At 38.1% G+C, this 20,461-nt stretch overlaps 1 protein-coding gene across 3 annotated transcripts in view; it reads left to right on the forward strand.

Moving 5' to 3' along the window:
• Positions 1–20,461, forward strand: part of TBC1D5 (TBC1 domain family member 5) — a 287,567-nt gene that overhangs the window by 260,283 nt on the left and 6,823 nt on the right. For all 3 annotated transcript variants that reach the window (XM_027881829.1, XM_027881828.1, XM_027881830.1), the window contains 3 exons: positions 3,728–3,827; positions 17,269–17,348; positions 18,100–18,276. In XM_027881829.1, the coding sequence (XP_027737630.1) occupies positions 3,728–3,827; positions 17,269–17,348; positions 18,100–18,276 (357 nt within the window). The remainder of the gene's footprint in view (positions 1–3,727; positions 3,828–17,268; positions 17,349–18,099; positions 18,277–20,461) is intronic.

Genomic DNA, 20,461 nt, shown 5'->3' on the forward strand with positions numbered 1-20,461 from the left:
AAAATTGATTCCAAGAGGACATGCTCCACAGTTTTTCCAAGGACTAAGGTGAGGCCAACCATTGTATAGTTCCTTAGGTACTCCTCCTCACTCTTCTTTAATATGTATGTAAAATTAACCTTTCTGCAGTCATCAAGGATGTTCTGTAATATCAGTGTTTTTTCATAGATGATAGCCAGTGGTGTTGCAATCACATGGTCAGGTTTTTCAGCACCCATAGGGGTGTCCCATGTGGTCCCATTGCATTTGATTGCATACTGCTTCTTCAAGTATTCACCAACTTATGCCCCTCCCCTCCTCCCCCTCAGCCATTCCTCTCCTTCCCAAACTGTAAATGCAAAGGTCTGGGAGCAGAGTCAGCCTAAAAAGAGAGAAGCAAAAATTGTATTGAGTGCTGCAGCCTTTTCAGTATCACGTTGTTGTCTTGTCTCCCTTAGTAAGCAACAGACCTACATTTTCTTTGAATCTCCTTTTGCTGCTCTGCATACTTATAAAATTCTTTCTCATTACCCTTTAATGTCCCCCATTAATTTTAGCTCCAGCTGGGTTTTGTCCTTCCTAGTTTTGTTCATGTGCCCAAACAATGATTTTGTGCCTGTCCTTTGTTTCCTGTCATTGTTACCACACATGTGCTCTCCATTTCCACCATATGTGCTTTTCCCATTTTAGTTCATTAAAAATCTCCTTACTCAGCCAAGTGGACCTTCTGCATACCTTGTCTGTATGTGCTGCTTCCTCATGTATTTCACTTGTTCTGTGACAAAGTCCTCCCCACTAGATTAGCAAATCTGTTCAGAGAGATTCTTCCCTCTCTTTGCCAGGTAGACCTGTTCTCTAGATGTCTGTCCTCATAAAATTGAATGCCACAAGCAAAATAGTTGAAATCCATCTAATGCCACCAGATATGTAATCATATGTGGTCTCCCTGATACATCTGCTGATTCTCCCTTTTGCCACAGGATTGAAGAGAAACACCACCAGGGTTCCTATCCCCTTAACCATTAGGTGACCCCAAACGGTCTTTCACAACACCACAAACCGAGCCTCCATGCAAGCAAGAAACCTCCCTAGGTGATGAGTCAGGCTGGAAGAGTCACCAGTCACTGACTGTCAGTCACCACTTTCCCTTGGTAGTGTTCTGATACAATGTCCAATCTGAATTCATCGTCTGAGGGAGCTTGTTCTTCCCCTCTGCAGCACTGGTCAGCCTTTCTGCTGCCAGAAATCATAAGCTTCCAGTTTCCTGCCTCTCAGAAGTGTATGTCTTTTTCCCACTGTGTCTTGCCTCAGTTGCACCTTCCCTGTCTGTTGCATGAGGTTTTACACCTTGAAAGATCTTGTCAATCACCTGTTAGTAACCCCTGATGCAATAAAACACACCCACCTCTTCTTACAACTCCTCACCTGCTGCTGCGGCAACTGCAACAGAACAAATCCCCCTTCAGGGAGTCACCCTCAGGGTCCTCTGCACAGAGGTTGCCACAGCGCTGCTGGTGACAGCCGAGGCTGGGGTTATGCCCTGTAGCAAGTCATTACCTACCGTTTGCATGTTGTCTTCTTGTGCAAAAAGTCCTGGGTCTCTGATGTGTCAAGTGACACATTCACTGTCTTGCTTATTGGGACGTCCCACTGCCAGCACTTCCTGGTGCCCTTCCCAAGGATCCCAGATATGTCAGGAACACCAGGTACATTCACTCGGCCTTGTGCAAGATTTCCCGCTTGGCAGGAGACCTCTTAAACCGTCTGTGACTCCCAGGCCACAGAACTCTCCTTTGTGAATGTTAGGTCTGCTGAACACTTCTGCTCCCCAGGCTGGATCCTAGCAAGTGGGAAGAATGGTGGATGTAGTTTACTCAGCATTGGTCTCACTTGCCAGAAGAAGAGGTACTGTTGTACAATTGAAAAGGTCAGTTTCAGAATCTGCTTGGGTGGATTGAGCTGTCCAAAAGCATTTTAAGATCAATTTACTGCAGTTCTCATTCATGAATAAGAAAAAATGTAGTCTGGGAAACATGGAAATATTTATTACTAGCAGCTAAATTTTCTTTTTCACTTATAGGAGATAAACTGGGGTTCAGGTATTTACTAATAATTTTAAGATTTGATTATGTTATTTTATAGTAGAATACTCAAGTATTGTCACCTTTCCCTATCTTACAGCTGCACTTGCAGTGCCAATGGCAATTGAAAATTTATGGTAGATTATTTCCTGCAGTCAGTACCTGTAGATACTAGAAAAAGGTCTTCTAGAGGAACATCTCTTGAATAGAAATGTCAATCCAAATATGCATGTATAGGCTGTGACAGAACTGCAGGCTTTGAGTGAAATCACTCTTTCAGCAACTGTAAATTGACAAATAAAATCAATCCCTTTGAAGTGTAAGTGGTCAAAGAATGAGGTTGAGAGAAAAAAGGTGAGAGCACATAATACAAATAAGTAGTGAAGAAAAATCTTTAATATATGTAGATTGTAGGTGTGAGAAAAAAGTCTGTAAGGAAAAAAGTGATATTGCTAGATATTACAAAATGCTGTGGTTACAATGCTTTTTATTCATTAGTCTCTTTTGGATATAGAATATATTAGTGGGAAGTTTCCTTTGCTTGGCTCTGACTTGTTTTCTGATGGAGATTAAGATCACTTGTACCTTTAAATCAAGAATGATTCATTCTCTTGGTTCTCGGTGATAAGTTTTGGGTATTTTTCATTTGAAAAGTAAATCACATTCTAATGCTCAGTGATCTCCATTAAAAAAGGGTATATGATAGAACTGCAAAGCTCCTAAGAAAAACAAGAGGCTAAAAAGTTACTTTGGCTTTATCTGAGTATCTTGAATTCAATTGCATACTTAAACAAACAAAAGCCTAATTAGTACTGTTCATGACTAAGCTTTGAAGGAATTTTCCCTAAGGTGTGAACTTTCTGCAGTATGGTATTCAAAGTCGAGACTGAATAGATTTTTAAACCAGCAATCAAAGGTATTCAAAGAGGAATTCTGAGCTGAGTTAGTTCCCATTGCTTAGGGCCACAGGGCATGTGGCTAGATATTAATGCTTCTCCTGGGCCTCAAAATCTTTTTTTTTCCTAATTCCTATTTTAAATTACACTTGATGCATATTTTTAAACATAACTTAATAATTTGGAATACCTGCTTTATAGTATGTGAGTTAAAAATAATTTTCAATTAAATTGTATGTAAGATGATGTTTTAAAGGGCAGCTGGCTGTGCATAGGTTTTATACAGATAGAGATGAGGTGTTATGAAAATAAGTGTGCCCAAATATATGGCAGTGATGCATCCTTGAGATGTGATACTAGGTCTCGTGAAATATATGCCTTGAAGTTAAAAAAGGGGTTCAAAGGAATTGCTGTGGAAATTACTCTGGCAAAAACTAGAATTTTTCTCATTTAGTGAGTTTTTTCAGCTATTACTGTGGTACTGTGTTTGCACAAGCAAAAACAGGTTGTTGGTTTGTAAAAGAGTTCTGAATCATTAACCTTTCTGAGGTCAATGCAGACTGTTCTATTTAACTTTTAGAAGGAAAAGGAGTAGTATTAATAAACACTGAAATATTAAAAACCCTATTTCCATGAAATGACAAAATTGCCAAGAACAAAGGAATAGAAAAAATTAAAAGATGTCTAAGTATGTCAGGGGTTAACTTACTGATTTCACTATGCATTATAGAAAGTTGGGGGTATTATATGCTAATAATCTCTTAATTGTAGGAGGAAGAATTGGAGGCCCAGATTTCATTCCTACAAGGACAGCTAAACGATTTGGAAGCCATGTGCAAATATTGTGCAAAAATGATGAACACACATCTTGGTAAGTGCAGTACCCTGTATTAACCTGTAAATCTTTGCAAATGCTCTTTTCATGTTTGTATTAGAACTAAAGTAAAGTGCATATTATTTTATAAGCCATCTTGAAGATTGAATTGATGTACTGAGTTGTTTTATCTGTACTGTATCTTTATTCTGCATTTAATCTTGGGAGAGTTATAGCCACTGATGATGCTAAAAGAGGTAGAGGCATTTTAGTACAGATGCCCTTTGATTTCTTGTATTGTAAGAGACTGGTTGGAGCTCACAGCATCTGCGCTTACAGATTTGAAGTCCATTTGCACTTCAGCATTCCCACAATGACACTTGATGTGTGCAGTGATAGCTGTATAAAATCCATATACTTTCATTAAATGTAACAGCTTCACAATCTACTAGTCACCTTTGGTATGTAAAAATATGTTGCTGTAGGCTGGCTAGTTTGGAATATTTTGCTCAGACCAGGAGAAATATTGTAAGATAAACATCAATACACTGGGAAGAGAATCAGCAAATACGCCAGTCTAAAATTCTTCTTATATATTCCAAGACAAGTCAGGGAAAGTAAACAAAATCTTTCCCTCAGTTCAAGCGTAAACATGTTTACCTAGGCTTTTATAAAAGTGGCACTTTCAAACTGTGTTGAACTAAACTCCAAAAGTTAGTATATTTAGTTATGTGAAAAAGTACCATTGTTAAGACATCAGGGCACAACTATTAATAATTTTAAGATTTATTTATGGCCTGCAACATCTAAGCAAAATAAAGTAAGGTTCAATATTTTTGTGGGTAGAACTAAGTATATGATATCTAAGTCTACCAGGTCAGAATGTTCAGATGTGAAAGCCATATTATATTTGTATTTTCTTTTATGTGGGTGTTTTACTAGACACTATTATAAGCCTAGGAAAAGCTAAAAATATTGTGTTATTTCAAAGTTGTGAATCACAGCCTTGAAAAGCAAAGTCAACCCTTAACCCCAAGAACTTCAGTCTGATATATTACTTCTGTAAAGGTACATGAGCAATGATGAGATTAGAAGCAAGCAAAGGGATAAATTATTAGCTACTGAAGTGATGGGGAAAAGATTGCTGTGTCAAGAAGAAAAGCTGAAGTTTCTTTCCTTTAGGAAAAAAGACAAGGAGTGTTTAGCATTGGTATCAGTTCTAGTACAAGCATAAGGATTTCACCAGCTACGGCTGCTCTAGAGATCAGAATAAACCCAGGCAAAGATACTTGAAGCAGTCTGCCTTTTGGCACTGGATTCATGAACTGAAAGCAAAAGATTTGTCATCATATGCAGGTGTTAAATTCTTTTTCTCAAATATATTGGAAACGAAAACATTTAGGGGCAGTAATCTCCCAGGAGCATTGTGAAACAGTTTGTTACCCTCACAGGACAGGGAGAGCCATCCCTTATACAGCTTTGGCTGCAAGGTGTGCTGGGTGTGCATTGTGACACCCCTGCAGTGCTCCCAGAGCCTTCCAGCCTAGTTTCGTCTAAGTCCTACTCCCTATACTTTTTCACAATATTCCTGCATGTCTTGTCAACATGATGGGCTATTAACTTTGCAAATTTGTGTTACACTAATGTGTTTAAATCCTTTAGAGATTAACAGTTACACACAAGAGACAGAGATGTCACTAACCTTCACAGCTTCTGCACTTGTAGCAAACTGGTGAGGTTAGGTATCCCCAGATCAGCCAGCAGATGATCCACATGAAGGCATGAAAGAAAACCTGCGAAGATTCTTGCCGACATGCAAAATCCCTTCTGACCTGAAATCTGTCAGTCTGAGCAGCACATACCAGCAGGTTGTGCAAGAAAATGGATCCTCTATAGCATCACAGAACACCCTCTGAGGATTATCTCTGTGTTCGTCCATTGCTGAGGGCTGCAGAGAAGGGCAGCAAAATAAAATTCAGAGCATATCTGGTCATTTCTGGATTAAGGGAAAAGTTAGCAGGGGCTGCTACTGTACCTGATCCGATCCTCCCCCAGGTATCTCTTACCCATGAAAATTGCTTTATTTCAGAAACTGCAGAGCAGATGAGTTTTATCACTGCTCCTGTAAACTGTCAGAACACTTAGCTTCAAGGATAGCTTCTTCTTGTAGGGATGAATTTTTCTGACTTCATCACCCAGCTTTTGGGTCTAGTAGCAAAGTTGAAAATCTTCATTAAATTTACTTATACGCAGTGATTAAGTAATCTCTCAACACTGTCTTTGCTAAGCAGAACACTTCAAGTTTCATTTTCTATGGGTCCCTTTTTAGACCTGGTCATTTTTATGGTCTTCCTTTGAATTCTTCAGGGTTTTCGTGCACCTTTTGAAGTGGGTTAATCATATCAGGATGTGCTGTACGGGCACTGGCTCAGCACAGTGATTACTTAGCACAGGGAAGGTCATCTCTCTGCTCCGATGTGACATTCCTCTTTTTAAACATTTTTACTGCATCATCATGTTAGTGCTCTCTGATACAGTGTTAGGTTGAGGTGATAATACGTTATGACCTTTAAAATTTGGTGAATCACTGCTTTCTAAACAGAGGCATTTATCCTGTGGGTAAAATCAGGAAATGTTTATTTCCGTATGTGTTCCTTGCATTTGATGATGTTAAAATGCACTTCTTGTCATTTGGCTTTTTAGCTGACTAATTCAGGTAACTCTGCAATGTGTTCTATTTTCTTCTACCATTCTAACTGGAGACGTAACCATCATACATTTAATAGTTGTCTAAATTGTTGATGAAAACATACTACTGTATAAAATTTGAGGAGCCCTACAGAACTAAGTCCATCAACAAAGTGTTAGACAACATTTTTAAGAATTATCAATAAGTCAGTCAAGGAGTCAGGCCTGCCTTTTAAATTTGATAAAACTTAAAAACCTTGTGGGTTTTTTAGATTGACATTGTAAACCTTTTTTTTCAGACTTTATTAATCAACCAATATTCTTTTTCTTATCTTGATGATTATATTTGCAGATGACTTTTTAACAAAACAATATTAATTGATGCTTATAAAAATGCATATCCAGTGACTATTTGCCATAAAATTATCACAGTGTCAAACAATTACTGAATGTTCTTTTTGTGGTTTACAGTGAGACAGTTTAGGATTTTTTGGCTCCCTTCTCGACTTCTTTCCCTTACAAGGGGGATCTAATGAAAGTCAAGTGTAGTTACGTCATGACAGAGGTGACATGTTGTGGCTGAGAAATTAGCTAAACAACCACCTCATCTATTCTGTTTTGAATCCCTAGTAAATTATAATCTTTTTATATCAAATCCAGTTTTACAAAGTATATTTTTATATGATGCCTTTTTAGAAAATAATGTTTAATTAAAAAATTCTCCTTTTGGCCTTATAATGATTCTGTGTCTCTTTACCAAGAGCATTTTATTTCTATAGGTTTCAACAGATGTCTGCTAACTTACATTATGGGGGAAAGAATGGCAATTTTATTTTGTTCATATCTTCAAAGATGCTTTCATTAAATGTTTATCTCCTTCCTTAAAAAAAACCAAATAATTTACCACATGGCAACAACAAAAACTGCTTGTAATATCGGGGGATGTTACCATGGGAATGAATGATGGTTCTGAAATATTGCCACTTAGGGCTATGTGTAGAAATTAGAAGTAGGTGTTTGATTATAAAAACAGAGGAAAGCCATTCTGTGATCTTTGTCTCCTTCTTATGCCTGTGCATTAGAACTTTACTTTTCTTCTGTAACTTAACCACTGGAGTACTGCTAGGGGGGAATTCCTTTTAACATCTCCAAGGACAAATGTTGAAATTATGGTACATAAAATGGCCAGACAGGGAAGCAGATTTTCCTGTTTTTCTCACCCTTTTTCACAAGCTTGTCATAGCTTTCAAACAAAAAAAGAAATAATCCTGTGTTCAGTGTTTCCATGATGGCAATGAAGATACATCCAAACTTGTAAACCTATTCTGAGTCTTTATTCACAAAAAATAAATGCAGATTACTCAACTGACAGTGAAAAAGTATACTTGCCACTACTCAAACATCATCACATACATTTTCTTGATGTTACTTTCTCACAAACACTGGCCTTTTTCAGGAAATAATATTGTCTCTGGTGATTTCAGTAATATGGTAGTGTTCTAGCTAGCAAGTGCATAGAGAAAAAGTTTTTTCGTAATGACTGGTAAATGTGACACCTGTCTGATGTCTTAGAGCAGATGACGAGAAATTTGTCTAAGAGACATGAACACAAACAACACGCAGAGGGCATCATAGTATTTGCTGGAAGATTCCTCTCTTGTCCTTCATTACTTCCCAGGCTCAAGCCAACACAGTGCTGTTAAATGGCAGTTCAGATGATTACACCAGTTAATTACACTATCTGCTGTTCTAATATCTTAAAGGTTTGGACCATGTAAACACTGGCCCACAACTAGGGCAGCCACTTAACAAAAAGTAGATTGAAACCCTGAAGACATATCAGTACTCCTTAGGCAAGTGCCAGTATGAGAGATTGTGAAGTTTCTTTATGAACTTGCCAGTTTTGTTCTAGAGAGAAAAGTGCTGAAACTTTAAAAGTTGCCTCTTTATAAGGGACAGGAATCAATTCATCACTTTCTCTGAGACAGAACCTACCATTTCTTTCCAACAGAGACATAGTTTGAGACCTCCAAGTGTGTGAAAGTTTACCAAATAATTACATGTGTAGCACAGGAAGTCCTTTTCATGAGAGGCAATTTAAAGGAACATTGGTTCAGTATTAACTTGGATATGGAGGTCTTTATTTAGAACCTAATTTTTTTGATGGGCAATTTATCAGGTTATAAAAGTGGAGAAACTAAGGTCATTCCACACTTGCCTTTGCTTGAGGGCAGCACTGTGTAAATGCAGAAGGTTGCTTCCCCAGCTAGCTGAGATTCAGAAGCAATTTAGCTGCTTTCTCACAGCATAGAGCCTCAGCTAATAAGCTGTGGACTTGTTAGCTCATACCAGCTCTGTGAAGACCTAGCTCACAGGGTTCTGCACAACACCCTAGAAATATGTGCCAAGGTACCCAGTTTTACAGAGCAAAGAGGAGTATACCTGGTTTTATTAACTTCACCTTCATGCTGTTACTGCTTAACTTGAACCAGCTGCCAGAGAGACGTCTGTTTAGGTGAGTCTCAGAAATATGTTTCTCAATATCCAGGTCTTTAAATCACTTCTTGTCCTGGAGGCAGCATCACAAAACCTTCTCAGCTCTGACCCACACTGAGTAAGTTTATGCATCCTGGTTCTGCTAAGCCAAAGCAAATAAATCCTCTCAGCTACCCATACAGGGCTGATGGGGTTGTCCTTATGGTACATTTTCTAATTTGACTTCTGCTATCTGTAATATGTTGCTATGTCCTTCACCAGTATTCCAGTTATGGTAGGGATGTGGAAAAGTGAGGTTTTCATCCCCCATTCTAAACACCGCCAGTTATTCTCCCACTGGAATAACATGTCAGCTCTCAGTTTTTATAGGTAGTGTGTAAATAACTGCACATATCTAAAAAATGCCCAGAAGTTATGGCATCACGGTAACAAGAAAAATAAAAGCCAATCTTTTGAGAGTTCTTTTAATGGGATCACAGGATATGTCCCTGCCACAACCATCAGGCAATGCTGGCAACTGTAGGATTCACTAACTCTTCCTGACATCTCCCAGACGAATATTTGCAGGACATATTAAACACAGTTCAAAGCCACATTTTTATTGTGATTATTGCAAACACCATGAAAAGGAAGGGAAAAATATAAAAATTAAGGAATAAAAACTATATAGTTTGCAACTACATATAGTTGCAAGCATAATTTTAGTTATTGTGTGAAATAGCACCTTTAAAGGTTTAATTAGACTGACTTGTCCTTCGGTCTTTTAACAGTCAGTGCAGTTGTTATAAGAATGCTTTTCATTATAAGGATCATTTGCAGGGGGGGAGGGAGAGGAGAAAGTTGATTTAACGCTCAATATTTAGGGACTGATATACTGCCCAATATAGATGTGGATGCAGTACTTGTTAAATGTATGCAAGATAGTACTGAATTCTTGTTTCTTGTTTTATGTGTCATGTGATGAGATGAAAGGTTATGACATTTTTGTAAGGATAAAATTAAATTAATATTATTCAGCTGACCTGTGTTGAAATGAAACACTTCAGAGTTTGTTGAGGAAGTAAGTGCATTAAATGAATTCCCTTATGCTTGGGACATAAATAAAATAAGCCATAGTTTATAAACCTACTGTGATTGGAATGTTGTCACTAAAAAAGGCCACATCAAACACAGCCCCATGAGTCTAAGGGAATTGCTCCATTTGGTTAGAAATAAATAACCTATAAAAACAGCTTCTAAATAAAGAACATTAATAACTTTGTTAAAGCAAATATAGGGGTGGTTACTGGGAAACAAGTATTCATTGTATAGCATGACTTTTAGACTGTGACTTCTAGTCATCATATATATATATATGTGTGTATGTAGGAAGAATAAAAGTGTAACTCTTCATGCCCCATGAATTTTAACTACCTTTTTGTCACTTGAGGGTAACTCTTAAGGTCAAAAACTACTGGTTCAACTGATAGAGAGCCTACTTTCTTTATACAACTCTGCCAGTCCTGAAAGCCCAGCTGTGGTAGGCGCCTACAGATGCTTTCATCCCAGTAGTCTGAATGAAAAGGAGATTAAAATAGTGAAGCTTACACACCCCCTCATTACCTAATTAACAGCTTTCCCTGCAACTTTCAGTGAATTCCCACTGCTTCCTTCCTGCTTCATGGTGAGCACCTCCCTGCTGCTGAAGTAGACTGACAATCCACCCTCTCCTTTCCAGCATATCTTAACCGGTGGTTTCTCTTACAGTGTCAGCTTTTAGGGAATAGAACCTTAGCAGAAGCTAAATCATGGTGTAGAACCTTAGCAGAAGCTAAATCATGGTGTGACTGAATTGTTAGTTTCCCCGTTATTTCCATAAATACACAGATGTAAGGTATATGGTAAGCATAATTTGCTTACCATGTGTAAATTAGAGTTCATAGTTAAGAGTTGATCTTGTCTTTGAGCAAGGGATGGACAAAATGACGTCATGACCCTACCAACCTCATTTTCTGTACATCTGCAATTCTGTGCATTGCTATGAGTTGATTGGTGACTTTTTACTATGTATTTCTCTGATGTTACAAGCATTACCACACATTAAATATTGATAAAGTGTTGGTGCTCCACACAACACATGAATCAGAAGTATATACTCTATAAATACATAATTTATATGCAACTAAATGTTTTAAAGAATGCAGTGCTTCACATATAATTTTATACTTCAGATTTTTAAGATCTTTAAATTCTTTAATGCTCAAATGTTGCTAAGTGATGCTTTTAATATAATGTATAATTGTTACTATAAGAGTTGACATTAACAGTGAGATAGGTAAATTAGTTAGGCTACTCAGCAGTATTGCCTTCATCAATGCTTAGATCTCAAACACTATTGTTTTAGAAGGGAATTTAACTCCTCTCATTTGCATTTTTAATGCTGGAAAGAAAATGCAATAGTTGGAAACATCCTGAGCTGCATTATTAAACAGCAATAGGACTACGTCACACAGTGTAGTCTTTCTAGAAAGGCCACAAACCACTGTTAAGTTCTAGATTTTCTGCCTGGTTTTTAAGGAGAGAGCACATTTTCCTGCTCCATCAGATCAAGTTCATGTAGGAAAGAAGTATTTGTTGTGAAAAGAGAGAAAAATTGATTATCAGAAGCTAAAGTTCCAGTACATCCTTCCAGCCCACTTATGTTCTTGAAAAAGTAGTCTTGCTATCACTAGTATATTGTGCAGGGAATGCTAGAAGCATTTCTGGTAAACCCCAATTTCATAAAAACAATCATACAAAAGTGCTGGAATATGAGTCCAGAGAGTGGACTGTGCCTTGACATCTGTGGGAAACTTGGTATTTTCTTGCTTTCTTTTTTTGGAAAAATAAGGAGGTGTAGTAGCACCCTCAGTTCTCCTCTTCCTGCTGCCTGCCTTGGAAGTGAGAAGGTACTTTTGCATTCTGAGTTTAGCTGCCTTCTCAGTAGTGGAAAGCAAGGGTGAAAAAAGTCGATTTAACATGATTCTGGCACTGTTGATTGTTCACAAGTCATTGATCAGGAACTAGTAGTAGAAAGGGAGCATTCATAATACAGCTTGCAGCTATTTCGAGTTAGCTCCTCTCAGCAGGAGTCATCTTCCTGGAAAAGCCCCATGGAGACTGGCTTAAAATAGAAATCATTAGGAGAGAGAGGCACTGCAAAAAGGCAGCAGTACAGGAGAAAACAAAGAACCTCAGAGAATAAGGGCATTAAAGTTATTCCCATGTTCAGTGTTCTCCGCCTCCATCTGATTTTATGTCAAGTCCGTGTTGTGCCTTCATCTGGCAGGGCTGTAGCTGTTTGTCTCTCACCTCTTTGGTGGAAGGGAAGAGGTGCAGATCTCTCTTCTGGATGGGTGGGCATGAAGGGATGCCTGAGGGAACCTTGTCTACAGCAGACTAGTTTTCCAATTCGTTTAATGCTGCTCTGGGTGGATTTCATGCAAAATCTGTATTGAATACAAGTGAAATTTTCAGTGAAAGTTACTTTATTTAATAAGCCTCTAAAATAATTAGGCCAAGCCTAACAGCTTTTCCACATTCAGAGAGGAAAGTTTTGAACAGCCCCTTTCCCTGGCCTGGGAACTCAGCTGTGACTGCTCACACCATCATGCAATATGTAGCAGTTCAATCATCAGAGAGCATAAGCTTCCTCTGATTTTCCCGCTAGGAGCTGCTGTCAGTGTTTTTCCTCTTTCATCTCTGTAGAGAGAGGATGATAGCATATCTTCAGTTTAAAGTTTAGCAATTAATTTAGGGAAAGGAAATGGAAATCTTGATTTTTTTGAAAATTACTTCTGCAATGAATTTGCATGTGAACTGATTTACAATCTGGTATAACTGTAAGAGCAAGAAATGAAAAATACATTTCATCCTAATTTTTAGCTATTTCAGCTGTTGCTAGCAAAATCACTATGTCCTACAGTGTTTTTCCATATCTTGTAGAAAAGAAGAGCATGAATGCAATCATTTGCATGTTACTCCTCTGTAGTTATAGTTGGCTTTAAAGTACATCAAGGCAGCTGATCATAGTCTCACTGATGAAGTAATTATTGATTTACTGATCTAGTATCTATAAAACCTAAATGAGTCTACCCATTTTTGAGAATAAGTACACAAAATTAATTCTAATCAATTGTATAAAAGGCATCCCTTGGGTGGTGAATCTGGTTTGAAGGCATCCATCATGGTGGATAGAATTGCTGAAAAGAACGGTTCTGAAGAGAACAACTGATTTTGCAGCTCCAGTATTTATGAGTCTTAGTCAAGAGCAGAGTCAGGATATGATAATTCATTTTGTGATAGTCAGAGGTTTTTTAGAATTAAGTTGAAACAAATCCAGAAGCATGTAATGGTTGTCTGGTATCTTGTACATCTCACAGCAGTGCTCTGACCACCAGGTGAGAAGTTGCAAAATTCACCTTTTGTTTTCCTCTGCTAAGAACTTAATTGAAAAAAATTGTCTTTTTCTGCAGAAAACATTTCGCATCAACTAAATGAAATCTTGAAAGAAAGAAAAGAAAAAAAGGCAGTCGGGAGTATTTGACCTTAACCTTAGTTTTCTTAGTACTATAGGATTTTGTTAACTTTTGAATGACAACAGCTATCCCAATAGGTAGATATTTATAGCATACTGGACTTGTTTTTTAATAATCTAGAAATAATGTGATTAGTTTGTTTGATTCATTGCATCAGTTTGTTGGGGTTTTTTTTAAGTAAGAACTTCCAAATTGACTCTGCAGGGTTTTCTTTAAAGACAGTTATTTTTTTATAGAAAAAAAAATAAAAACAGGTGTGAGGTACTGATATAGAGCACCAGATAAGGAAAAAATTCAATTTGTGGCCAATTCATTTATATACAGAAAGCACTTCTCTGAAAGTACAGTAACATCTTCTGTGAAGGAAGAATAATTAAATTATACCTATCAGCTTAATGTAAAAGTCCCTCAGCTGAGCAATATCATATGAAAAGTGCTTCTTAGAACTCTTGAAATAGTATTTTTTAAAGTATTTGTACTTACAAGGTATCTGTTGAGATACAGAAAGGTAAATAAAAAGCTTTTGTCTTCACTTATGAGCTTAGTGTCCCTCTTCATCTCAGCAGCTGACTGCCCTGTGAGATCCCCCCAGCAGTGGGAAAAGGCTTGGATGAGAGTCCCCCAGGTGAGGAGTGCTGCGCTCTGGCACAGCCATTCACAGGAGGGCAGCTGCAGAGAACACACCAAGTTTCTCACCCTCCCTCCTCTTCTTCCCACCTCTCCTTGCAGTCCACATGGATTTCAAAGGATGGTTCCAGCAGAAAGATGTGATCAGGGAGGCACTCATGCAAAATCAGTGACGGTATTCTCTCATCTGAGGATTTATTTTTTTTTTAAATCCTTCTCTCCTCATTAGCCAGGGAAGAAGAATGAGCACTGATAAATGTGGTTTCTGCTTATTTGATAGTTAAAAAACTTTGCGTTCAAAAGGGATGAGGGCAGCAGATTAGAAGCCATATGCAATTCAAGGACATATTTAAGAAGAAGAAATATCCATTGCCAATTCCCCAGAGAAACCTTCCTTCTGTTTCATTGTACTAGGGAAGGATATCCCAATTGATGCCCTTATGTCCCAGCTGTTATTTACTAGCAGAGGGAGAGTGGCTGATTACAGGGATTTACATCTTGGGGCACTTTTCTGGGTTAAGTGGAAGTGTGCTCTTTGAGTCCAAAATTGTGTCTTAGAGCAAACTGCTAATGCAATTTTTTCCGAAATAGATTTCAGTGATTTAAACTGATTAAAAATAATAGACCCTATATATACAAGACATATATCATACTGTACTTTAAAGATACAGCAAATGGAAGAAAAGATGTGTGAAATTCCACAGTTCAATTTTAGAAAATGTTGCTGTATTTCCTACCTTTTTTCTCTTAATCTTTTTTCTTCTGAAACTAATATTAAAATCTGGCATTAATCTTGATAGAGTATGTGGTGATACAAACATTTTTACTAATTTTTACTGCTGTCTAACTATCATGGTTCCATTCATAATTTCTTAGAAATTTCCCAGTTTGCTGGCTCTTCAAACACAGTTACATCTGGGTTTTGTAGAAATGGTAGATTCTTTTGGATGTTTTTTTTAAATACTGACTTGTAAAACATCCCTAAGGAACAGTAATAAGAGTAGATTATTTTCAGATCATGTAGAATGCCTTTCAGATTTTGTTCTCTCGCTCTTCCTGATTTTTTTAGATTTCCTTCATTTAGTCTGCCGCATGTTGGAGGTTTGATTTGAATTATTTTCTTGGTCCATTGGCTTAGTCAGTATGCATGCCTTAGTTCTTTAATGTATGGTTTTAATTTATGTTGGGATCAAACACTATGGAATGCTTTTCTTTTTAATGCTGAGAAATGGAAAAGACAGTTGAATTTAGTGATTCAGGCTGTGATCAAGCGTGGCTCTCCTGCCTGTGAAGACTTTGGATTTCTGATCTTTCAAGTTCTGAACCTTTTAAAAGTAGGAAATCATACATTGTTTTTAAACAGTGGAAAATAGGATCTAAATTATTCTTTAACAAGTAAATATGAATACATTTTATTTACCAAATTGAGAGACTAGACAATTTAGACATAAAGTGTAAAAAGGCAAGTAAAATGTTGAATTAATTGTTATCTCTCAATTCATGATGCTACATAATTGCAGAAAGATCTAGTTTTTTGTTATTTCTAGCCTTCATAATTCAGTGTCTTTCTCATGTAAAATTTATATTAGACATCATTCAGTTGTACTACGTTTGACTTCATTGCTGCAGTCCTTGCCACTGTAATATGGTAAATAATGCATGCTAAGTAAGGTGAACAGAGATCTCCTTGTTCAGGTAGGCTGCCTTTGCAAACCTGAGGTTTCATACCTTCACCTCTTTTATTCCTTCTACTTTCCAGATTGCTTTTTTAGCGGTTCAGTTAGTACTTAGGCTTGGATCCTTTCTCCTCTTTGCCTTTCCGTTCTTCCTTTATACCCATTACTGATTTCTGGTCCACACTTGATTTCAAACTTGTGTCTATACACAGGTTTTAAATCCACCTCTCTACTTCTAATCTTTCTTCTTGTCCTGTCTCCCACATCTCATTCTTTTGCTATTTATTCTGTAAACACAAAACTCATGCCAGATTACTCAATGCCTTTACTTGAAAACTCATGTTGTGTCAGAGTTGGCGGTGTCATCGTATTCATCCATGTCAGGATCATCTGTTACACCACTTTTGGCTTTTCACTGTTTTGGGCCCTGAACATGCAGGATGTTTTTAAAAACAAACAAATGCAATGCAGGTCCACATGGATTAATGGTACAAAGCTCTGATTGTGAAGTACCTGGGATACAGATATTCAAGAGCAGCAAAGCATTTTTTCCAAATGATTGTCACTGAGGAATTTGGGCTCAGAATGTGTATGTAAAACAGGAGAGGCACAAAGGAGTATCCTGTCATTTTTAGTTGCCAGGTAGCATCTCATTCTGCCAATCTGTCATTAGGAATCTTTGCTGTTTTCTTAAAGAGGAGGAGGCTTGGAGGCTAGAGAACGATCTGACATAGTTTAAAGAGTCTGCAGAGCTATTGGAGCCGTAGTTTCTCTGGGCTGGTTTGGACTGTAGTGTTGCCTGGGGTTGTCCTGCCTCCTACAAACACTGTATGCCAGGGTCCTGGAATGCATTCTTGAAGGACCACACTATGGGTATGGAAGGCAGGAGTCTTTGGAAGTGTTGGTACTGCACTGCTCCTTCTGTCAAATAAGTTATGTTCAGCCCTGGGTCTTTTACCTAAAAGAAAGGATTGGGAAGCGAATGAAACTTCTTACAGTCTTCATATAAAGAAGAGCATTCTAGCATCTGCAGTGGCCATGGGATGAAGATGAAGATTGCTATACTCCTACCTTAAACCTTTCTGTGAGATGCAGCAGATTCCTCTATATGCTCTTGAATGTTTTCCAAAACGTCTTCAGGTTCAAAATTGTATGTAACACAGAAGCTGATGTTGTCTTCTAGGGGCCAGTAGTCCCTGAGTCCCTTGGTACAGAGGGACAATAGCAGTTCTGCAGGAGGAGAGCATTGCTGGAAGCCTCCTGGCAGTAGTGCCAGGCTCAGGCTGGCTTCACCTCTGCAGCTAATCAGGTTGTCAGCCTCTGGGTTTCAATGTGGAATTGTGTTTGCAGGTCACAGAATTTTGTTTTTGAAAGCATCAGTCAGCGGTAGGTTCACAGCACGTTAGAGTTTATTTAGAGTATTTTCCCTCTTTACCTTTTTTGCTCTTGTTGCAGGAAATATTCAGGAAGTCATTTTACAAGAACACTTGGAAAAAGAAGATGAAATTCTGGTTTCCTTGGCTGGTTTGAAGCAGGTACTGCTATTGCTTAGCTTAACCTTCTTGTGCCCTTCAGGGCTATTCATCCTTTCTGTTTTTTCTCCTATTTTACTCTTTTTGTATACTGCTGTTTTGTCTTTTTGTAGCTGTTTTCTAGGGCATCAAACATTGTGGTGTACTTTTATTTATGAAGGTAAAGTTCAGCCATAAACAGTTTAAATTACTTGCTCTGTATTTGCTCCCGTGAAAGTTTTGGAGGCCTCGAACCAGAACTGAGGAAGTGCAACCCTGAGTGCTGGACTTAAGCCACGCTATCATCTTTCTTAATGCAAAATGTACGTGCTAGGCAATAACTGTTCATATGTCCTCATTATTTAAATGTGACGACACTTGAATGTCATGGAATTAAAGAAAAAATACTACATACATAAAATGAGAATGCTGCTAAGCATCTGCAGCTCTGATTATACTGTCCTCTGCTCTCAAGATACATTTTATGAGGAAAAATGTGACCTATGTTAAACGTATAATGAGGTAGGGAGCAATCTTAACAGTTTTATTCTCCTTAGGTTTCTTGGATTGTTGTTTTCCAGATTCTGACAAAACCACATTTAACTGTTATTTGTATCTTCAATCAATATAGATATGAATATTGACTTGCTTCCTGTCTTTCCAAAGCAAATATTTTGGGAAAAAGGTTTATGAAAGCATTCTGCACAGAGCTTTAGAAAATACAGAATTCCTCCAAAATTTTAACTTACGTCCTTTTCCCTCCCATTCAAAACAGATCAAGGATATCCTGAAGGGTTCATTGCGTTTCAACCAGAGCCAGCTGGAAGCTGAAGAAAATGAGCAAATCACTATTGCTGATGATCATTACTGTTCTAACAGTCAGAACAAGGGGGCAAGTGATGTCCTAAAGGGACCTGTTATAACAAAGCAGCAGTTCATCTCAGGACAACAGGTAAGATAAAAACATCTCAAGCAGGCCATTGGTGGCCTTCCATTTTTTGGAGACTTCCTCTAGCATGTCCATACATTACATGGGACACACCAGCATTCCTGGTGCATATGGAGAGTAGTTAAAAGTGTATCTTTAGCCAGTGTCCTACTCCCATCAATTATTTTTACTGTAGCTCCACACATGGATATTTAAGTGTTAGGTGGTGTTTGGGGGGAATTCCTCTTTCACATTGTTTAATCACAAAATCAGAGATCAGTTTCCTAGAAAAAAGATGTAAAATCTGCAGGTAAATGTTCCCATACCAAATGTTCCCACATGATTATTCTCATTGTCCTTGTACTCCAGGATCCCATTATGTAAGAGCTGATTAACTGCATTGCAGTGTATTCATGGCCAGGGCCAAAAAGGAAGTAGCAAGGAGGTTGCTTTTACCTTCTACTTCATTGTATTGACTTTCTCCTTGAATCAGTAAACAGTGTTTTCACAAAGCATACAGTCATAGGACAAGTTCATAGACAAATGTATTTTCCTTTGATGCTGAAAGGTCCTTCTCTAAGACTCAGTCTGACTCAAACAAGATCTTAAAAAAAAGTACTTTTGTATATGCTTATTTCTGTATTGGAGTTCTGTTAAGTCTGCCACCCCACTGCTGAAACTCACTCTTGTAAATCAGTGGCAGCACTATTACCTCAAAGTCTAACTGAGCCGGCCATCAGTTTGCTTTCAACAAGTTTACTTAGGAGCTGCAGGAAATATTTATTCATTTTCAAGATAATGACACAGGGTCATTTTGATTTATTACACACAATCCCCCTGAGTTAGAACACTCTATGTTAAAAAACATATTTTAATTGTATTTCAATATTAGAAGCAATACTGAGTTTTATTTTTTAATACTTAGTAATGGCACCTTCAAAGAACAAAGCTTTGGTAGAAAACTTTCCTTGCTTGTTTAGCTGTTGTCATTACAATCACTACTTCCTGCCATAATTAAGCAATAGGTTAAACTGATGTAGCATATTGGAATGTTCATGTAATGATCTCCTATTGCTGTCCTTTATCTCCTGGCATGTTATACAAAGTACCTTCGGCTTTCTTTCCAAAATGGCAAATAATGTTTTCCTGATGATTTTTTACTTCTACAAACTGGAAGGTAGAATGACATATAACATGACAGCATGCTGTCTGTGTGTGTACAGACCCTACTCATGCTGGAGAAGCCCTTACTCAGAGGCAAGTCTAAACTGTACATCATGGAGGTGCTGGAGATTTGCACTTTGGGTATTGGGAGTGGAGCAGGTGAAGCCTGGTCTGCACAGGTTTCTTTCCAATGGAAACTTTTGGAGTGATGTACAGTGAGGTTTGGTCTTATCCCAGCGTGTAGTCAGGATGTATACATCCAGCCCCAGGAACTGTGAGGCATCTGTGGGTCCCACAGTTTCAAGGCTGCTCGTACGTCAACTATGACCCACGTGAGTAGAGGCTGTACAGGCTGAGCTGCTGCAGAGGATTAATGAGGCAGCACGTTTAGAGGTGCAGTACATTCACACAGATTAGCCTCCACTCCTCTTATCTTCTGGAAGGTCCAATTATGATAATGAGAAACAGCCCCTTAGACAGAGAGAAAAAGATTAGAATTAGACATGGCAGTCCAGGAGGACTGTTAGTATACCTAGTTAGTTTGGGATAGTTTGTCTGTCTGTCTCACTCTCCCCTAGTTAGTCTGTGCTGTTTCTGAGCCCATCATCTTTGGCTAAAATCAAACAAAAAGAGGAGAGCTTTGGACCCCTTTTAATAAAAAACGTGAAAATAAAACTTCAGAATTTAGTGGACTTGAAATTAGACTGTTAATTGATGGGGTCAGTTGTTGGCCCAAACCAGGCCACAGCCCAGGCTTTTACCTCTGCTGAAGAAATTGGGTTGCACTGATGCCCTGGGTCTTGCTGGGAGTACCTACTGAGAGCTGAAGGGGGATTGAAAACAACCACTTCTACACCATTGAATGCATTTCTTGCTAAGTAAATTTTACTGTATTTGCATTTTCTGTGACTTTGGTAATGCACGTAATTCTGTTTGGTGTCATTTGTACTGTAGGGATTTTTCTGTGCTGCAATTATAGGGATATTTTCTAGGACAGCTGGAAAAGTTACAGGTGTAGCTATTCTGTAATTGAGATAAAATCTGG

Source organism: Empidonax traillii, unplaced genomic scaffold (genome assembly GCF_003031625.1).
Source record: "Empidonax traillii isolate 1590-97213 ecotype Southwest subspecies unplaced genomic scaffold, ASM303162v1 scaffold96:size1206935, whole genome shotgun sequence".
NCBI classification, from domain to species: Eukaryota; Metazoa; Chordata; class Aves; order Passeriformes; family Tyrannidae; genus Empidonax; species Empidonax traillii.